The 21102-nt window shown below is 43.4% G+C and overlaps 1 protein-coding gene across 1 annotated transcript; it reads right to left on the reverse strand.

The window, feature by feature from the left end:
- Nucleotides 1-339: 339 nt before the first annotated feature.
- On the reverse strand, nucleotides 340-19123 carry CHRNA9 (cholinergic receptor nicotinic alpha 9 subunit). Its single transcript, XM_029605115.1, has 5 exons — nucleotides 19090-19123; nucleotides 17040-17185; nucleotides 10526-10680; nucleotides 7344-7876; nucleotides 340-1066 (listed from the first exon to the last, which is right to left on the reverse strand). The coding sequence occupies exons 1-5, from the start codon at nucleotides 19121-19123 to the stop codon at nucleotides 501-503; spliced, it is 1434 nt and encodes a 477-aa protein (XP_029460975.1). The 3' UTR covers nucleotides 340-500.
- Nucleotides 19124-21102: the final 1979 nt, after the last annotated feature.

Here is a 21102-nt window from a genome sequence, read left to right on the forward strand (position 1 = left end):
TGCCAATAAAAATTATTATATATAAAAAAAAAAAAAAAAAAAAAAAAAAAAAAAAAAAAAATAAGGGTTTGTTTGGTTTTTTTTTTTTAATCAAAATAGTATGAGTAATTAAAACCAATATGGACTGAGTTTGTAGGCACCGGCTAGGTACGAGATCCTTAGGTTTCTTTATATATATGCATTAATTGTAAACTGATTATTGTGGATTGACTGAGAAACCGCTTTAAGTGCTCTTAGTCTGCATTCTGGATGGCATTTTGCATTGGCACAGTCTAACAGCTGGCTTCACATAAATCGTAAAGGTATATTGCCAACCTGGGCATCACTGTCATCTACAAATGCCACCGAATACAATCTCCTCTTAACAAGAAGCTCCGAATTGCTTTACAGCAGCAGTAACATATATGGGAGACCTAATCAGGAGCTAAAGACACAAACAGGACAAACCATAATGTTATAAATGCAGACACAGAAAGACAAATATATTTGACCAGCTGGAGTTAAACTGCTTTCCCAATGATCAATACACTCATAAAAAATACCATGATAAAGAAAATCCACATGAAGAACCTGTCTATCACCTTGGCTACTTTTTTCCACTCTATTCCTTTAGCCCTGGTAGCCTTTTGCTCTCTGAAGCAATTAGTGATGTATTCAATATTCTTTGCCATTAATTCAAAGTGAGCACACGTGGCCATGGGAGCCTTCTCCAGACTCTCGCACTGGGCCTCGGAGCTGCCAGGAGAGCACCTGTTCAGCTTCCTGCCGACTTCACAGCCACAGTCCTTGGCTCTGGTCACAGGACTCCTTACTCCCGTGTAAGTTTTAGGCGTCTTCAGCAGCTTCTCCTCTGTTGGCTTGCATTCACAGTTTCTTCTTTGGGGTGTCATGCAATTTTCGCCCACTTCATATACCAAAAATATCTTCGACATGTAACCCAATATAATTACCCTTGCCCACTGTGGAACAGGTTTTGCTTCTGCTCCACAGTGATGGATGCTCATTATGATGATGGTTAGTGCCGTTGATGCTGTTATCATCGTCATAGTTGCTATGTAATATTTGCCTGTGATGTTAAAAAAAAAGATAAATTTATGCTTTAAAAAAATTTACATTTCATATACTCTCCTGAAACGAAATATAATATAATACAATGATACCGTTTCTAGCAGGAGTCATAATACAGTTTCTTTTACATATTTCTATCCAACATCACATTTTTATTGTTTGTAGTAGATGCTAAGGGGCCCATTCCTCTAGGGCTGCAAGCAGGTCTGGTTGTCTACCTGGTTCTGAGACCAGGCATATGTAAACATATCTCATGAACATTCATTAGACATATCCTGAAAACGAGACCTATTTGTGGTAATAACAGGCCAGAGTTGCAGTGCTAGAGAGGTTTCCCAGCCAGTGCACATTCAGACCCAATCAGGTGTGCCACAGAAAAGTCACCTCCATCTGATGCTCAGATCCAGGCCAGCACCCGGACTCTACTCTTATCACCTCATAAAATGCCAATAGTGACTTGAGGGGACTCCTCTCCGAGAGCATGTGTCATCATGCATGGCTCTTCTTCCTAGCTACAGCATGACTTCCAGGCTTTGGTAAATACTGGGCGGCATGCAGGGCACAGATAACTGGGCTTTGCTTTGTGCAACCTTCACATTGAACTCAGACAGCATCTTCCCTGTCCTTAGCCTCCTCCTTTGAATCCTTCCAGCCTCTTTCCTCTCCCCAAGGTGAGTGAGATGGGGACAGTGTGCACTGAGTACTGGATGTGACTTACTCTGAGTGTTGGGAGTAGGAGAGCAATGAAGAAGCTCTGGCAGTCACATACACTAGCCAAGGTAACTAACTTCGCTGGCAATCCACTCTACCAGTTACTTTCCCTTATCCTGCACTTGTGTATAGAGGGAGCTGTTCTATTGTGACAGGTTCATGTGTCTCCATCTCCTTGCTCCCTTTGTTTTCAAATTTGAAGAGAAACTGGTGGAGCTTTCAGTGTTCTCTAGCTCTTCTTTTGATTAAATGAGTCCTATCTGTTTCCACCCTGCCTGCTCCTCGGAGGATGGTGTGCCACGCCACATTTTTGTTAGTGCAGGTGTCCCTTGGGCTTGGAAAAGTTTGGAAATACTATGCTAGAGAAAATGTTGGACAAGGAAACATACAATTATTAGCATACACTTGGAAATTCAAGGAGAAAATTATTTCTAAAAACCAGATTAATTCGCATATATTTGTTAGCATGGAAACCAGATCCGTTGGGGGCCTCTAGAGCTAGGTTGAGAATTATTGGGACAATATAAACATTGTAAGCAGTTGCATACCTGTTTTATAATCAGATAAGGCTGAACTAGTCAGTCAGACAGGGAAATCAATCATCAGCTCTTTCCAGACAATAAATCCACTAATAGGCAGCCTACAGTTTTCTTGGGCACAAGTACATTAGGGTTAATGAATATGCATGAGATACATTTGTATGCACATTGCTTCAATTGTATGCAGATCTATTTTATGCATATTCATTAGGACTATCATAAGCGGATTGGTGTCCATAGGGACTGGAGGTTGTTTAAACCTGAATAAACCCCTAAATCACAGTCATAGGCAGACAACATAAACAGTGTGAGTTAAAGTCAAAGTAGCCTAGAGGGTTAGAGAAGCAGGCTGCTAACCAGGGTTCAAATCCCACTGACGTTCCTTGTCAAGGCTGGGACTTGAGGGGGGGAAGGGGGTGATTGCCCTGGGTGTCATGCCCAAGGGGGATACCATCAGCAGGATTGTTTCCACCTATGGGCATAAGCACCCAAAGCTCTGCTCTGATGATTCTATTGGCCACCGTGCACTGAATCTCAGGCAGCAGAGAACAGCCCTCTGCTTCCTGCTCCAGCCCCTCCCCTCCCAGGCAGCATGCAAGGGGCAGGATGAGGAGGGGTGAGACTGCAGCAGACAGAGCACAGTTCAAGACAATGAAGAGCCCTCTGCTCCCCAATGCAGCTCCTTGTCTGCAGGGAACAGGAATGGAGGGGGGTGAAATTGGAGTGGATAGCAGAAGAGAATTATTGAGTTTCTGATGCATATTTCTATTTCTAATTTGTGACCCCTTATTCTGCATTTGCTGAGAGTCTATGTTCTGTATGTGTGACTGAGCTGAAGCATTCTGCTAAGTTACCAGGTTCTGTGTAGGGATCTGTACTAGTCCAGCTTGTTCTGTTTTCCCTGAAGGAGGTATATTGGTGTTAGGGCCAGGTGGAATATTTGCAGAGTTGCCTTTTCATAGAGTTGTTGCTGTTTGAGTTCTGGGAATTATTGCTGTTTTGGCATGACAGGTTTGCTATATAGGTTCTGACTGACGATTTGCAGGGAATTATGTTACTTCACAAAGTGCCTGGTAACGGAGGGACGTTGGGTCACTTTGCTGAAGTGACAACCTAATTTGAAAGTTTCTCCTATGGTGGGTAGTAAGGGGAGACATTCCTGCTCAGCCGAATCAGCCATTTCAGAGCTACCTTCAATCAAGGTAGTATGAATTTCTTTTAATTGACAAATTTAGGTAATTCTTGGGATTTCTTTTTGCAGTCTCACTCCAAAAATCACAGATGACACATTCATCGGACACAGTGGCATGATTTGTGAAACATATTTGAAAGTTGTTCCCAAACTAGCCAGTCAGGTTTTCAGGATACTGTAACGACTACGTTTGTGTGAGAAGAGTCAAGGCTGCCTCAGGACCTATGGGTGCATGACTCACGGGCCCCGTGCTGATTTTGAGTTTCTGCAGCTATTGCTGGCTGCTGCAGAAACATCAACAGCTCTGCAGCCTGAGGAGCTTAGGAGGGAGGAGATAGAAAGAAAGGGAGAGAGGGGAGGGGGCCGCCGCTGGGTGAGAGGTGAAGGGGGGATTCCTGTTGGTCAGGAGGTTATGGGACTGTGCTGCTGAGTTGGTGGAGAAGGGGAGGGTTCAGCTGCTTGAGCAAGGGGTTGGCAGAGAAAGGATAGAGGGAGAAGGGGGGGGGCTGCTGCTGGGCAGGGGGGTGAGGAAGAGCGAGGGGGAATCTGCTAGACAGGCAGCGGAAGGAAGGGAGGGAAGCTGCTGGATAAGGAATGGAGGGGGAGCAAGAGAAGGATGCAGGGCAAGGAGTGGACAGGGGAGAAAGCAGGGTATGCAGGGTAAGGAGAGGATAGGTGATAGGGGAAAGAGAGAGGGTGGCTACAGAGCTCGGAGTGGACTGGGGGAGAGGGAGATGCATAAGAAGGAGTGGAAGGGAAGAGAAAATGAAATACTAGGCCAGGGGTGGGAGAAGAGAAAAAGAGGGATACTGGGAAGAGAGAGGAGGGTAGTTTGCTCGAGCAGCTGCTACCAGAGGGGCAGTTGTGTCATTGTTGCCGAAGGAGAGAGTGATGTGTCTGAACAGCCACTGGTAATTCAAGGGGAGTGGGGTGTAATTCTGAATATTTGCCCCAGGTGCAGAAAAAGCTGGTCCTGGTACTGCACCTTGTGACTTTAGGCAAGTCGCTTCATCTTCCATTGCCTCAGGTACAGACCTAGGGCCTCATTTACTAAGCATTGTTCCCACCTCCACAGAATGGGAGGAAAGCCTTTGTAAATCAGGCCCTTAGGCTGTAAGACCTCTGGGTTCAGGGAAATGCCTAGGGTACCTTTCATTAGCTTTATGTCGTGGGCCCCACAGTCACACTACCAGTAGGCCCTGGGTGTGAAGTGCTAGCTAGTTAGTGGAGGGTGGTGTAGTGGGGAGGATCCATTCAAGTACCGCCCCTCCTGCGGGGTCTGGGATGGCCGTTCTCCCTGCTGATGCTCCACAGCAGCTTCCTTGCTACAGCTCTGGAGGCCCTCCTTTTTGGTTTGCACCAGTGTAAGAGGCAGATGGGAGCTTAGCTTTTGTTATTTTACAGGCCCAGTCAGAGGAGCCAAGCAAGCCCTGCTTGGTGGTCCTGACCAGGGTCGGGAGGGGTTTTTCCTTTCCAGTCCACACACTGGGCTGGCCTGGATTTTTCCCTCTGAGTACATTTTTTTGGATTTGTACCTTTTAAGTGGTAAGAAACTTACTGAAGCCTGTACACCCTATGGGCCCAGGGCACGGGAAACCCGAATCTGAGCCTGTACAGGTTAGGGAAGACCTGCCCTGCACATCCTCCTCGAGGAAGGGGGTGCCAGTGACCTGCTGTAAGGACACACTCCGGTGTTATCTTCATTTTTGGACAGATTAATTTTAAGATCCAGGAGGAAGATCTGACTGCCCTTCCTTCCTGGCTGGAACATACAGAGTCCTGCTTCAGGGGATCCCTCCCATCAGGGATCATAGCAAAACAGAAAAGAATAAGGACTGCATTAGAAACAAAGAAATATTGAAATCAACTAACTCTCAGTAAAAGGCAAAGCCAAACACCTTTGAAGACACTCATCCAGTGTTTTCAACACCCTGGGGAGAGAAAGAGTTCATCTCTCTGTGCAGAGACAGTGACATTATATCTTTGCCAATTGGAGGGGTGACCTGTCCATATAAAGAATGCCACATCCACCTGGGGACTCTTATTTTTCCAAGCCCTGGAGGGTAGAAGTTCACCTGGCTCTGGCAGATGATATTCCTGCACAGATTGAGAAGGATACTGTAAATAAAGGAACATATTCTGTGGTGCAGTGGATCAATATTGGGCCAATTTCACTTATTTGCAACAGTAAAGATTTGTTTGGACACTAACTCAGTGGCTCCATTGACTTTATTTGGCACCTTCAGCCTCACTGGGACATACAACTACCCCTTTCCAGGGACCATAGCAAAGGTCACGCAGGGCCACCCTTAACACTCGGGGCCACAAAGAAGCCAGGCCCTGAAAAGAAGAGACTGTACAAAGCTAGCCTGGGAAGGTAGCAGCCCCTGAAGAGTTATACAAATATTTTTATGGCCTCATCGGGTAGCAATCCACACCTGGGGACGGAGTTACATGTATCTTTATATTTCTTTTTTTAGTATTTCTATACCGCTCTCTGCCATGACTCAGAGCATTCATGATAGTAAAACTAATAGGAACACAAAAACCATAAAAGCACAGTATCCTAAAATGATTATAAAAATAACACAGTAAAATTCAGTAAAAAAAAACCTCAAACCACAAATTAAATCTAAAATGCTACTCCTAATAGGTGCGTTGTTAACATTTTCGTAAAAGTTTTTGTACAATGGGTTAGACACAGCTCCCGAGGAAGTGAGTTCCAAAGACCTAATGCCGCAACAGAGAAAGCCCATTCATGTATCTCGGCTAGCCAAGCATAATGCACTGAAGGAACCTCAAGTAACCCTCTCTCATGAGATCGCAAAGCCCGAGGGGGATTGTACATGAGCAAAAGGCCATTAGCCCAAGGAAAACAGTCCAGTGCCAAAAGATTGTATGTCAATAGAGCGACCTTATAAAGAATTTTTACAGGAACTGGAAGCCATTGCAGTTGCATAGGCACCGGAGAGATGTGTTCCCGCATACAGTGCCCAGATATCAATCACGCAGCAGCATTCTGTAGTAGCTGCAATGCCTTTATTACTGATATAAAACTGATGTAGAGCGCATTTCAGTAGTCAATCGATGGTAGTATCAATGCTTGAGTCGCAGACCTAAATTCGGCTGCTGATAAAAGGGGCTTAAGGCTGTGCAAAGTGCGCAGTTTAAAAAACCCTGCCCAGACAGCTGTTTTAATCTGATTTTGAAATGTCAGGGCAGTATCAATCTGAACACCTAAGCTCTTTATGCAAGATGCAATGGGAAGAGTGACATTGTCAATCTGAATTGATGGACTAAAAAGACTTGGGTTGCCCTGATGTATAGTTATATTTAAAGCCAACTTATTATGTGTGAGCTACTTAAGAATGGCAAAAACACAATATGAATGTAATCCACTTTGAAATGTCACAAAAGGGCAGAATATTAAAAAATATCTTTGTTTTCATTTTTGCATAGGTAGCACAATATGAAGTATTAGTAGACTTAGACTATGCTTAACATTTTCTATTGCAGGAGTAGGCAGCTCCAGTCCTGGAGTGCCATAAACAGGTTCGGTTTTCTTGAAATCCACAATGAATATGCATGAGATATATTTGCATACATTGGAGGCAGTGCATGCACGTATACCTCATGCACATTTATTGTGGATATCAGAAAAAGCAGACCCGATATCCATATCTCCGAATTCCAGGATCGGAGTTGCCTACCCCTGTTCTATTGTATGGTTTGAAAATGATTCACTCTTTTCAGCATCCTAAACTTTGTGTGCATTTCCCCACATAAGCACATGGATGTGACCTCCACTCATCTTTGTGTTGGGTAGCACTTACCTATCAACGGCACACTTTCAGATGGAGGCATGCTCTCCGCAACCATCAACTGAAAGACCGTCAGAGCAAGGAGGACAGTAACACCAAGAGACACTTTTTCCCCAGAATCAGCAGGGAGATAGAATCCCAGTGGAGCCAGGAAAGATATCATCACGCATGGGAGCAGCAGGTTAAATATATAAAAGGAGGACCTTCTTTTCAAAATTAAAGTGAAGGTGACATCTGGATAGGGCTCTGAGCAGCAGCCATATGTGATTACGTTCTTGACTGCTGGCATGCCATGCATCTCCCACTCCACATTTTCCACGAAGTCCGAGAGATCACCACTGTCTAAAGCATTGACTATATCCACCTGGTTGCCATTGTAAGTCCAGGAGCCAAAGGTAAGGTTGCACTGCTGATTGTCAAAGGGGAAGTAAGAGACATCCACTACACATGAGCTCTTTGTAATTGCCGGTGCATCCCAAGTTATTTTTCCGTCATACCTTAATACCACATTTGTGTTCACTGGCTCTGAGAATTCATCATCCGCTCTAAACAGAGAAAAATTGTGTTACTGAGAAATTAGTCCTGTGTATAAAAAGCAGAAAAGAGTCAAAGAATGTACACAAGGAAGTTCTAGGTCATGATATGAGGCTTAAAGGAGATAGTTTCAGGAATAGCATTACAAAAATATTTCTTTCTAGAAAGGGTGAGGAATGTATGGTACAGCGGATTATCAATTTCTTATTTAAAAAATAAATAAACAAGAGGGCATGGGTCCCCAGAAGTAGCCTAGTGTTTAGAGCAGTAGGTTGTGAACTAGGAAAGCCAAGATTCAAAAATTTGCTTCTGCCACTTGAAACCTAGTAAGAAGAACATAAGAATTGCCATGCTAGGTCAGACCAAGGTCCATCGAGCCCAGCATCCTGTCTTCAACAGTGGCCAATCCAAGTTGCAAGTACCTGGCAGATCACATAAAGTAGATCTAATTCCTAGTGCTCATTCCTAGGGAAAGCAAAAGCTTTCTTTAATCTACCTGGCTAATAATGTCTGGTGGACTTTTCCTCCAGGATCTTGTCCAAACCTCTTTTAAACCCCACTATGCTAGTCGCCTTGATAACATCATCTGGCAACAGATTCCACAGCTTGAGAGGGTGCTGAGTGATAGAGCAGCACTGTGAACATAGGATACTCCTTTAATCCATACCAATAATCTCCTCAATGTGTACCATGTAACATGACTCCTAGATACTTAGCCAGGTTTTTAATCTAGAATCTCATTACCTTATCGTATTCATTGCACTTATTCCCCAGTTCCTTGATCCAAGTTTATTCTCCCTGTTCGATGTAATCGCATTCTTACATGCTTGTTAATGTTATAAAGTAAACCGAAATGATTTGTAACATTGCTACATGAATTTTGGTATATAAAAATGTTAAATAAATAAATAAATAAATACTCTCCTGCTTTACATTCATGGGGACAGATTCACAATTCTGCTGCTGGTTGGACCATTAGGCAGCACTTCAAAGTGCTATTTGGGGCTTTTCAAAAGAGAAAACAAAGTAGATGGATGAGGAGAAATCCACAATATCGAGAATCCTGGCACGCTTGGGAGCAAATATGCATGAGGCAGAAATAAATATCCTCGTAAGCTGGCTCAAATATCTTCTTTGCTGTATTAGAAAAAATGCCACAGATCCCCAGATATCTGACCATTTATGCAGCATAGGAATGTTGCCCAGCAGAGAACCAAGTCTAGAAAATTAATGGGTAGAGTACCAAAACCCTTTTTTTTTTTTCTTTTCTTACTTTGCATTTTAGGTTTCTTCAAAGTGAAAATTTGTTTTAAAAGCCCGTTATCCAGCATCTGGAGTGCTCAGGTAAAGAGCATCTGCCCAGGAATTCAGCCGGTGCGAATGGCGGGACAGGGGAGGGGTTGCATTAGGATAGTGTTTCTCCACACAGTCCTTGAGGCACACCCGTGCATGCGCATTTACCTCGTGCATATTCATTTTGGATATCCTGAAAACCTGCCTGGTTAGGTGTGCCTTTGAGGAATGAGTTGAGAAGCACTAGATTAGGGAACAGAGAAGCTTTTCTCTGCTCTGCTCTGTTCTGCCCACTTCTGCTTAATCCTCTCCCTCTCTGTTCCTGCAAGGGACGGGAGGGGAGGTAAAATGACAGGATGAGAGGGGTTGGATTGAGAAGCAGCTCTTTTCAGCATCACCCCCCCCTCCCCCATTCTCTACAGGCCACTGCCTGCAGCAGGAAGCAGAGGGCTCCCAGGTAACTGAGATATGTGATTAACTGGCAGTGCCCATGCCCCATGCATGCCGAATAATGGGGCTTTTACCGTCATTCAAAGTGGGTCTGATAAAAGTATATTCTAGAGACTATAGAGCAAAAAATGAAACCACTCTTCCATCACAGGTGCATCTAGACTTAGTTAAATTTCAAAGGGAATTTGTTCTTTTCATATGTTTCAGAAACAGAGGAACACAATTGAATCTTGATGCTGTGAAATTCTTTGTGCCGTGAGCTTTTCCTAAAATTCCCATTCTTTCCTATGTACAGCCAAGAAGCGAGTATCCTTGTGTACTGAATGCGTGGGCAGAGAGACTACCATCAAAACCACTGAGAAACTTAGACTGATTTAACATGTAGATCATAGAAGGGAACTTTTATCTTTTGCTGCATGCCGCAATCCAAGCACCAATGAAAGTGGATATTGATGATCGCCCCACCTTTTTACTCCATGCATGGTCCATTCAGACCGTGGCAGATGCAGAGACCTCACACATAAATAGAAACCAAGATCTTCATCGCAGTGCGATTGTGATTTCCAGGAACAGACTATAAAGCATCTAATAAACCTAGCGCCAGATTCATAAGTAGGAAGGCAAAATTAAAGAGATTTATTCAGCTACTCTAGGGGCAATGAAATGTCTCCAGTATCTCAGAGTAAAATTATAGCAGCAGCTCTGTTGATGCATCCAGCATACACAAGTAGGAGAGCTCCTTGCAGCATGTTATCACAGAGTAGGGCAGAAAGATCCACTGTCCTTGTCTGGGCCTCTATCCTGCAAATCTTTTCAGTTTTCAAATGGCAGAATGCCTGTGCTCTAAGGGAGACCTTTCTCATTGAAAAAAAATCTCTCATTTATTTCATGACTGTATTTTTCAAGCTCTCACCTACTTGTTATACAGGACAATATCTGGCCTCCATACCATGCTACTAGGAATCCTGATTGAATCCAGCCCATCATATTTGTCTTTGTCCCACTTGAGGTATGCATCATACCAGCTTTGTCGAATCCACAAGTAGGCCGTCAAAATCTGGTTCCGCTCGTCCTGCAACAAGGCCAGCGATGTTACTCTGTGTAAACTAAAACATAATCAGTCTGCACTTTGTCTCTTTTCTCAAGTATTTTGCTTGTTCGTATTAATATTGTACAGTCCAGTGTCTGGGTTTTAAAAACCACAATACCACAACTACAAGACTGAAAAGCCTTTAATTCCAGCTGCTTTATGTCACATACTCCTCTGTCTACATTTGTGTTTGGTTGCACTATGTCATGCCCAACCTTGTCCTGAAGCCTCACCTAACAGGTCTGGTTATCATGATATTTATAGTGGATATGTTTGAGATGCATTTTCATTCTCTGAGTCTCCAAGGTGTGCAAATGTATTTCATGAAAATTCACTCTGGAGATCCTAAATACCAGAGCTGTTATGGGAGGTTTCAGAACTGACTAAGGAAACTGCACTATATCAGTTATCTGTACCATAAATACTACAATAAATACTTCCACATTTGCATCCTGTAGTATTTATGAATGGCACTCTTAGAATAGAAATGCCTCTTATTTATTACAAACTTACATTTTTCTTTTAAGAAGGTAGTTCCTACCACATTAATTAATTAAAAAAGCCACCAAAAGTGATCTCTTTGTGGCTAATGTTCTCATTACAAAAAAACCAAAAAGCATAGGGAGGGCAGTTTTCAGCAGCCAACAGCAGCTTGCAGACCCACAGGTACTTTGCACGCACGGCCTGCAAGCTGATTTTCAGAAGGAATCTCCCTGCGAAAATCCGTAAGGCAGCAGTGCTGTCATTTTTTAACCTCTGGCAAAGCAGGTGCAGGAATTTCAAAAATGGAAACTCTGCGCTTGTTTTTTCAGGCCCGCCGTGACCCTGCCTCCCAGCTCTGCCTCTTTTCCTTTCAACAGGCCTGGGGCAATTTTGAAAGGGTGATGCTCCATGGGCAAAAATGTGTTTGCCTGTGGAGATCCCTTTGAAAATTGCCCCTTTAAACTTTAAGCCAGGTGGGGGAGGAGGGAGTAGGCAAATCCGGGCTTGAGTGCCAAAAGTTGGTTGGGTTTTCAGAATATCTACAATGAATATGCATGAGATGCATTTGCGTGTAATGAAAGAGGAGCATGCAAATGTATGTAATGAAAATTCAATATGACTTGCAGCACTCAAGAACTGTCCCTGGTATAGACCGAAAAATAGTCAATGGGTCCTTGGTCTTCCCCTGACTTTCCTTCTTATCATTTCTTTGGACTAAGGTTATTATTAACAGGCTCCATGTCATCTGCAAGGTTAAGTCAGTCCTGATTTTACTCAGGGGATTTATGAACCTTTACTGCTTAAACTGGGCCAAACCAGGGCTGGCTCAGTCTCTCCAGACGACATGGAGCTCTGTAGTAAACCTTATCCTTACCACTGTGATTAAACCGGGGTTTCACAAAAGCAGAAGCAGCCTAAAGAGACAGGACAATGAGATTCTCCAGAAGACAGAGGGAACTCTAAAGGGAGTTTCAGAGTAAACACTGCCTTAAGGTGAAAAGAAAAAAGTGAGCAAGAGTTGGGTAGGGCTGTGCATCTCAACCCAGTCCTCAGGGCACACCTAGCCAGACAGGTTTTCAGGATAGCCACAATGAATATGCATGAGATGACTGATTAGGCGTGCCCCGAGGACTAGGTTGAGAAGCACTGGGGTAGGAGATTGTAAAGCCAGAAACAAAATGGGAAGCTCGGGCTGCTGGGATATGTCGTTTGGAGATCCTTAGCAGAGAGACAATTAGGATGAAGGTAGCAGCCACAGAAAGGGGTGGAAATAATTGGGAGACACTGCTGGGGCTAATTACAGAGCTACTTCAGAAGATCAGTGTGTCTTGAACAAGAGAGCACTATCTTTCAGACAGAGAGAGAAGAGCCAAATGGGGTGACAGGAGAAAGGGCTCATAAGAAACTAAGACTTGCCATACTGGGTTAGACCAAAGGTCCATCAAGCCCAGTATCCTGTTTCCAACAGTGGCCAAGTCAGGTCACAAGTACCTGGCAGGGATCACAATGGGTAAATGGGTAAATGGGTAAATGGGTAAATATTGTACATATTGTATATAGGCTATATGCCATTTCTATATACCCACATCTAATATTTAATTTTAATTTTATTCATATGTTACAATGTTCCTTATATTTATTGTTTAATCAACTGTTCTCTTGTTACAATGTAAAATAGGGCAGTTCCGGCTCTATTCAACCTGTTTTCTGGAAACCGATGTGATATCTCGATCGAATGTCGGTATACAAAAGAAATAAATAAAATAAATAAATATAAATAGATTCCAAGAAAAAGCAATGGACTTCCTCAAATCATCCTTAATAATGGTTAATTGACTTTTCCTTCAGGCAGGGGCAGATTGGCCTATCGGGGGATCGGGCATCCCCCGGTAGGCTGGTCGCTCTGGTCACGTGGTCTGCTGAGCGCGGCCGCGACAGAGCCGCACTCGGCAGACCACGGGGTATCTCCTGGGCCGGCCTGGGGAAAATCCCCAGGCCGATCTTTTCCCGGAATCCGCCCCTGCTTCAGGAACTTGTCCCAGATGCAGAGATAGCCCAGCCTGCAGATAGGGATTTTGAATCTGTAGTTATAGTTGGGAAGCAGGTTTATATGGCCCTGGGGAATTGGGCTAGCCTGTGAGTGACTACTAATGTATCCTATTGGGGTGGATACATTAGTAGTCCCTCACAGGCCAGGAAAGGAACTGAAAGCTATATGTGAAATGAACACTGATGCATGGAATAAGGTTGCTTTTTACAGCAAGCGGCTGGCTCTGAGCTGTGTATTTCAGGGAATTGTTAGCAGGTCATGCAGGGACCAGATGGCAACCTATGACACCACAAACAGGATGCAATTTCAATGCACGTATTTGTATTTGTATTTTGTATTTTACTTTTGCTTTTAGTAAGACCTCTTTAGAAAAGGCAGTCTTGGTATATTGTCTCCTATAAAGTCAATAACTTCAACAAGGGCTGTCCTTATCCTCTCTGCAAGTTCTATAATTTTATCTCAAGGTCAAAATAAAGATCAAGAAACAACCTACAGGTGATTCCATATTATTGGAGTACCTTAATACCTTGATGGCTGGCTTTAGGGAGTGTTACTCTTTTCATCATGTCAGCATTGAATGAGCTATTTCTTAAGAGTTAGTCACAGGAAGGGCAATTTTCAGCTGCCCACATGTGCCTAAAAAGTCTGTGAATATAAATTTATTTTATCTCAGATTTTTAAAGTGGATTTATGTGTATAAGTCCACTTTGAAAATTCATGGGTGTCCCCAGTACATGCGTAGATACACCTGCAGGAAGTTACACCTGCTCCCGAGTAAGTGTAACTTTCTGTATGCATATATCAACCCTAGTTTATGTATGTAAATCAGCTTTTGAAAATAATCCGGAGGGGATAGGGTGGGGGTGGGGAGAGAGGAGGAGAAGGAGCATGTTTCTACATATTTAAGAAATGACAAATACTGACATTAGAGCACAGTAGAGATGGGAATCAGAACCAGAATCGGTTCGGTTCCAGTTCCGATTCAAATCGTGCATTTTTTTTCGTCTGGCCCAATTGGTTTTTTTTATCGGCTGCGCCCGATCCGATAAACAAAAAACCCACCCTGACCCTTTAAAACTGCTCCCTTAGCCTCCACCACCCTCCTAACCCCCCAAAAAATGTTTTAAAATTACCTGGTGGTCCAGTGGGCCCCGGGAGCGATCTCCCGCTCTCGGGCCATCGGCTGCCACTAATAAAAATGGTGCCGATGGCCCTTTGCCCTTACCATGTGGCAGGGTAACCGTGCCATTGGCCGGCCCCTGTCACATGGTAGGAGCACTGGACGGCCGGCGCCATCTTTAAAAATGGCATGGGCCATCCAGTGGATGGCCGGCGCCATCTTTAAAAATGGCGCGGGCCATCCAGTGGACGGCCGGCGCCATCTTTAAAAATGGCACTGGCCGTCCAGTGCTTCTACCATGTGACAGGGGCCGGCCAATGGCATGGTTACCCTGTCACATGGTAAGGGCAAAGGGCCATCAGCGCCATTTTTATTAGTGGCAGCCGACGGCCCGAGAGCGTTAGATCGCTCCTGGGGCCCATTGGACCACCAGGTAATTTTAAAACGTTTTTGGGGGGGTTGGGAGGGTAGTGGAGGCTAAGGGAGCGGTTTTAAAGGGTTGGGGTGGGTTTTTAGGTTGTGTCCTAACTCCCGTTAGTGTGCACTAACCCGATTAACGATTTTTTCACAATAAATCGGTGGAATTTCTATTGTATCGCACTCTTTAACGATTAATGACGATTTAAAAAATATCGGACGATATTTTAAATCGTCAAAAAACGATTCACATCCCTAGAGCACAGTACAGAGAGCTGTACTTGGTTTCATTCAAGGGGGAGTGAGAGAAAAATTGTTCTGTCCTGGGCTCTGAAGCCTGCAACCTGAAGCCTCCATAAACTGATAATTTATGTAACAGGGGAGTCTGGGCTAACTCTAGCTATAGCTATGCTGTAAACCTCTTTCCAACACTTAGTTCCATCACCATTTTCTTGAGTCTCTCACTTTCTCTGTTTAAACCTCACCTCTATACTTATCTTCTTCATGTAATCTATTTTTTTAACACACTTTCCCTTTCATGTTTGGTCTCCCTGCTTTTCTCTGATTCTTGGCTTGTAAAACTTACATTTCAGTTATCTTGAACTATTATGGCAGGGCTTCCCTTCCCGAATCTGTCCGGATGACCCTCACCGCCAGTCAAGGTTTCAGAACACCTGCAATGAATATGCATGAAATAAATTTGCAGACATTGGAGCTGAAACCCTGATTAACTGTGGGGTTCTCAGGACAGGTTTGGGAAACCCTGCATCATCCATTGGTTAAAGGCATATTACAAATAAAGTAATAATAAGAATATAAGAAACACCATGCTGGGTCAGATAAGGTTCATCAAGCCCAGCATCCTGTCTCTAATGGTGGCCAGTCCGGGTCACAAGATCCCGGCATATCTCAAAAAGTAGCTCTGTTTCTTCTTACTCCCTCCCAGGGATAGTTATAGCTTTTTTTAATCTACCTGGCTAATAACGTTTTATGGATTTTTCATCCAGGGACTTGCCCAGACCTCTTTTAAACACCTCTGCGCTAGTTACCTTCACTGCATCCCAGGCAACATATTCCACAGCTTGATTGCGCATTGAGTGAAAAAGTAAATGATATGATTTATTTTAAATCTATTGGTTGTTAATTTCATGGAGTCTCCCCTTGTTTTTATATTATTTAAAAGGTTCAATGACCATCCTTTATTGACCCGTTTCATTCTATTCATGATATTATAAACGTCTGTTATATCCCTTCTCAGCCCTCTCTTTTCTAAGCTGAAAAGCCCTAACCCATGCAGCTTCTTATCATAGGGGAGTCGTTCCGCCCTCTCTATTTTTTTGTTGCCCTCCTCTGTACCTTACCTAGTTCCGCTATGACTTGTTTTAGAATTTAAAAACTTACATTTATGTAGTGCCTTTCATCTGAGCAGGATTCCAACATATTTCAGAAGTACAGGTGTGGTCATCTCTGGAGGTAGAAAACCTAGAAACATGCTTCTTGATTCCAGACTAAAGGACAGCCAGTTTTTCTCACTTCCAAGCCCCCATTATCTTTTCTTCCTGCACAAGTATTCAACCCAAAATTCACAAACACCAGGTATTCCGGCATATAATGCGCTTGATTTAGGTATATTTAGGATCATTTATCAAAATGTGCTATGGCATTACAGAATCCATCAAGCTAGGGTGAGAGAACACAGTAGAAATGTCATCTCTGTGTGACTTTCCTCACTCCAAATGATGTCAAATCTTCACCAAGGTGTACTGTGCTGTTCGTACGTCTCAGTCTATATACGAAACTGGCCCCTAAACCCTAAACCACCACTCGCACCTCACCTTGACCTATCAGGAGACCCTCCTATAGAGATATAAATGCTTAACTACTATGAGGGTTTTATAGATAGTCTCTCTCTCTCTGTCTCTCTCTCCTCTTAGCACAGAAATGTCCATAAACATAAACCTTTTTGATAACACATGCATTATTAACTTTTAACCTTTTATTTATGAATGATGTGTTGTAATAAACACAATGACTGATGCAAACACTGGATACCGCTGTGGAGTAAAATCCCAGACCTCCAAATCCAAAAGCAGTAATGCTACCTTTTTAGTCAAAGAAGGTTCTCCGTTAGCTACAGCAATATTATTGTTGCTATGCTATCTTCTGATTACTAGATGAAGCTCTTTATTTGTGGAAGGTATTACAGTTACTTGTCCCCATCTTAGGTTTTGCCTTATGCTATGCCCCCATTCAAAATTTCCAGTTACTCACCATATCTTTAATTTGGGAAAGTGTGATCTGTAAAGTAACATTCAGTGCTTTATCTGTGTCCTCCACTGGCCTTAGAGCATTCAAATAATCTTCAAATAACTCTTTAAATAGTATTTGAGCATATTTTCCATGTGCTGACTTTACACCTATGAAAATAAAGAAATATATTTATGTTGTTATTTTGTACCAAGTATTTGGGTAATTTATGAAATCAGAAAGTCAACTTAAAGACACTAGTTTACATTTGAAATTAAAAATGATTTATCAACAGATATGCAACACAAAATGCAATAGTAGAAAAACAAACTAAACATCATACATAGCACAGTAACATACTGTAACACAAAGAAAATCATCCTTTTGGAATTCAGTTAATATGAAGAACATTTCCAATTTAGAAAATTCCATGATTTCCTGTTATGTTTCCAGAGTTAGATGGAGTCCAACTGGTGTCAAAAAAGTATGTTCATACTTTGGATGTCTTATTGGAAGATAAATTAACTGTGCACAATCAGATTTCATCTTTAGTTAGGACTTTCTTTTACCATCTTCAGTCAATTCACCAGTTGGTACTGCTTATGACACAGCATGAGGCAGCCACATTATTTGGGTTGGGTTGACTAGTGTTCTTCTCTTTATAAGGAAATGTCATCAGCCAGACTTAGGCAGCTGCAGCTTGTGCAAAATTTGATTGCACTTCTGTTAACACGGAGTAAAAAGTAGGATCATATTAGTCCAGTTTTAAAGAGGTTACATTGATTACAGGTTCAGTTTAGGCTGAAGTTTAAAATCATATTTGTGTTTTACAAACAACAATCAGCACTGATATTCATACTAGGGGACACTTTTAGTGACGTTTTTGTTCTCAACTGAGAGAGACACAGTTCTCCGTTTATTTCTCAGACATCGTCATGAGAAATTTCACGGACAGCAAGTCTGCATATATCCTGATTTGTCAAGGACAACCCAGTTGAGAAGAAAAGAGTTTCTGAAATTAAAACCTGAAATTCTTAAAAGGGGGCTGAATTTATATTAAAATTCCCCTGTAGATGTGAATTAAAATATTTAGATCAAAGATATGTGTTTCATGAAATATCTCAATTACAGATGTTTTTGGATTCCCATCCCCATAGTGTTGGAATTGGATGAGAGCATATTATAGTTCTTGCTATTAATCTCTGAATATTGAGAAAAGGGAGTAATTAACTTTTCTCAGTAATAAGAATTTTTCCTAGTTTTTTCGCTCATATATAAATTGTTTTCCCTGGGAATGCCTTAAGAATAAATAGAAATGCATATTGTTATTTCTTGGAAAATTATGGATGTATTAGAAGTATTACAATATTTCTATGTTGTGTAATGTTTTGTAAATTGAATTATAAAAATCTAGAAATAAACAATTTAAAAAATAAACAAATCATATTTGTGTTTAAATGCCTGCATGGATTTGGACCACAATATCTGGGGGATGCTTTAGCGTGGGCATAAACCAAATAAGCATCTTCTATTGGGTTGACATGATTGACAGTTACACGGAACATTGCTTTTAGCTGTTTCACTCCTGGCCTTAGGAATGTGCTTCCATTGAAGATCTGGAGAGAAACCAATTATTTGAAATTTAAGAAGCAAGCAAAGGCATGCTTGTTTTAAGTTAGCTCTTGTACATTGAGGGCTGTTTGATATTGTTATAAATGGGTTTATGGGGGATGGTGGGTTGGTGGGTTAGTAGAATGGATGAGGTATGATTGATAAGTAGACTGTGTTTTGTAATAACATACTGGTGATGTCAGGATGTTTTTTAGTATTGTAACTCACTTTGATGTGCAGGAGAATTGCGGGCTATTGAGCTTAAAACAAATACGTACAGAAATAAAATTTTAAGTTGTGTGAAACAAGTTAATAGGAAATCATTATTTGCTCTTTTAGATAGTACTAGGATTATATGACACTCCATGAAACTAACTAGTAGCAGATTTAAAGCAAATATAATAATGTATTTTTTCCTAAGCCAACAGGTTATCACAGTTATTAGCCAGATAGTCCTGCATACCCCTTATTTCTGAAATGGACTTTCCTATTAGCATCTTCCATGTACTTCCAAATTGTTGCGCTTGGAGGTGGACCTTTGTCCTGGAGCAGTATAGGATGACTCCCTGGTCGGGCCCAGGGAGCACCTGCTCCCAGGGGGCAGAGCACAGGAGGAGACAGAGGCTAGGAGGAGCTTCACCACTGGAAGCCCGCGGTCCCCCCGGGTGGAGTCCTTGGGAAACTGGGCTGCTTGGACTTAAGTGTGCCTCGCAGGTTCTCCCGGAGAAGAAGTAGAGAGGTGTGCTCACAAGAAGCAAGGGAGTGCAGTTGGTCACTAGACTGTAGGCCTGGAGTAACAGGGAGTGCCATACAGCGTAGATGATGACAAGGCAAGGGACAGAGCCAGAATCAGGAGGCATGGTCAATGGTAGCCGGGGTCAGGTTCCGAGGATCAATCCGAGGGAAGTCAATCAAAGGAGGAGTCAGATACCAGGAATCAGTCCGAGAGTAGTCAACGAAGCAGGGATCAGGTTCCAGAAGTTAGATGAGGTCACGAAGGTAGGCAAAGGTCAGAATCCAGGCAGCGATCAGAATGGTCAGTGAAGCAGGCTGAGGTCAGTACCAAAAAATCAATCCAAGGGTACTACCTGGGAAGACAAGGACAGACAGACACTGGAATAGGAGGACCCTGGAACAGGAGGTTGCTGGAATAAGGCTGGAACGAGACTGGAACAAGACTAAAACAAGACTGTGAACGCGGAGGCAAACTAGTACACATACAGTGCCTACCTGATTGCCAAGGCAAGGAAGTGCAGGCAGGAACTTCCTTATGTAGTACGTTCAATCAGGGCGTGTCGCTACTGAGGACGCCAAACTCTGGTGTGAGGCCTGGTGCGCAGTGGAAGGCCCGGTGACCGCTGCTGCGGGATGCCGAGGCCTGGAGGAGCTCGCAGCTGCCGCTGGGGAGGCCGACCCTTGACCTGCAGAGGAGCTAGCGAGGTGAGCAGGCCCGTGAGCGGGCCAGGCGTGGACAGGGCGCATAACAGTACCCCCCCCCCCCCCTCCCAGGCCTCCCTCTACGTGGCCGTGGCTTTTCAGGATAGGTCTTATGGAAAGTTCTGAGGAGCTCTTTATCGAGAATGTTGTGGGAGGGTTCCCATGAGTTGTCCTCGGCCCCATAACCCTCCCAGGCTAAGAGGTATTCCCATCTACCTCGATGCTGACGGACGTTGAGGACATCTCTTACCTGGAGTGACGAGTCTGGTTCAGTAGAAATCTGTGGAGGTGAAGGAACTCTACGAGAGGGCCAGGAGATGACCAAAGGCTTCAACAGAGAGACATGGAACGTGTTGTGGATGCCCATGGCACAAGGTAGCTGGAGCTGATAAGACACTGCTCCCACTCTTCGAAGCACTGGAAACGGGCCGATGTACTTGGGAGCTAGGTGATGAGAAGGAAGTCTCAACCTTATGTGCCGGGTGCTTAACCACACCTTCTGACCAGGATGGAAGAGTGGAGCGGGACGTCTATGGGCATCAGAAGTATACTTGGAATGCTCAGCGGCGGGGGTAAGGCATTCTTTGACTTGATTCCACACCTGATGAATGGTGTGGGCCATGGATTGTGCAGCTGGAGAAGGAACAGTCCGAGGAACTTGAAGTGGCAGCTGAGGTTGTCGTCTGAATACCATAGAGAACTGAGATACATCGGTGGCAGCAGCGACGTGAGTATTGTGCGACAGCTCAGCCCAGGGTAGCAGATCAGACCAGTTGTCCTGCTGGTCATTCACCTCATCTGCCCTGTCTCCATTGGTTTCTTCTGAATCTTCTCAGTCTACCTCAACTTCCACATCTCATCCTGCCTCCAGCATTTTAGTCTCAGACTCAAACCCCCTTCATCTCTCTTCCCCTTCCCCTAGCAGCCTCTCTTCTGCTGAATAGAGTAGCCACCTCCATCTGAGTTCTGCCTATTATCCACATCCTCCTCTCCCTGAGCCCGCTGAAAACTGATGTTGACACTTCTCAAGTGATCAGCC

The sequence above is a fragment of the Rhinatrema bivittatum genome, chromosome 1 (genome assembly GCF_901001135.1).
Source record: "Rhinatrema bivittatum chromosome 1, aRhiBiv1.1, whole genome shotgun sequence".
Lineage (NCBI taxonomy): Eukaryota > Metazoa > Chordata > Amphibia > Gymnophiona > Rhinatrematidae > Rhinatrema > Rhinatrema bivittatum.

Coding starts and splice junctions, on each gene's coding strand:
- CHRNA9 (XM_029605115.1), bottom strand. CDS start 19,123: ATGCTAATAGGAAAGTCCATTTCAGAAATAAGGG. Junction 17,186..19,089: donor GTCCATTTCAGAAATAAGGG/GTATGCAGGACT, acceptor TTATTTTCATAG/GTGTAAAGTCAGCACATGGA. Junction 1,067..7,343: donor TGAAAGTGTGCCGTTGATAG/GTAAGTGCTACC, acceptor TTAACATCACAG/GCAAATATTACATAGCAACT.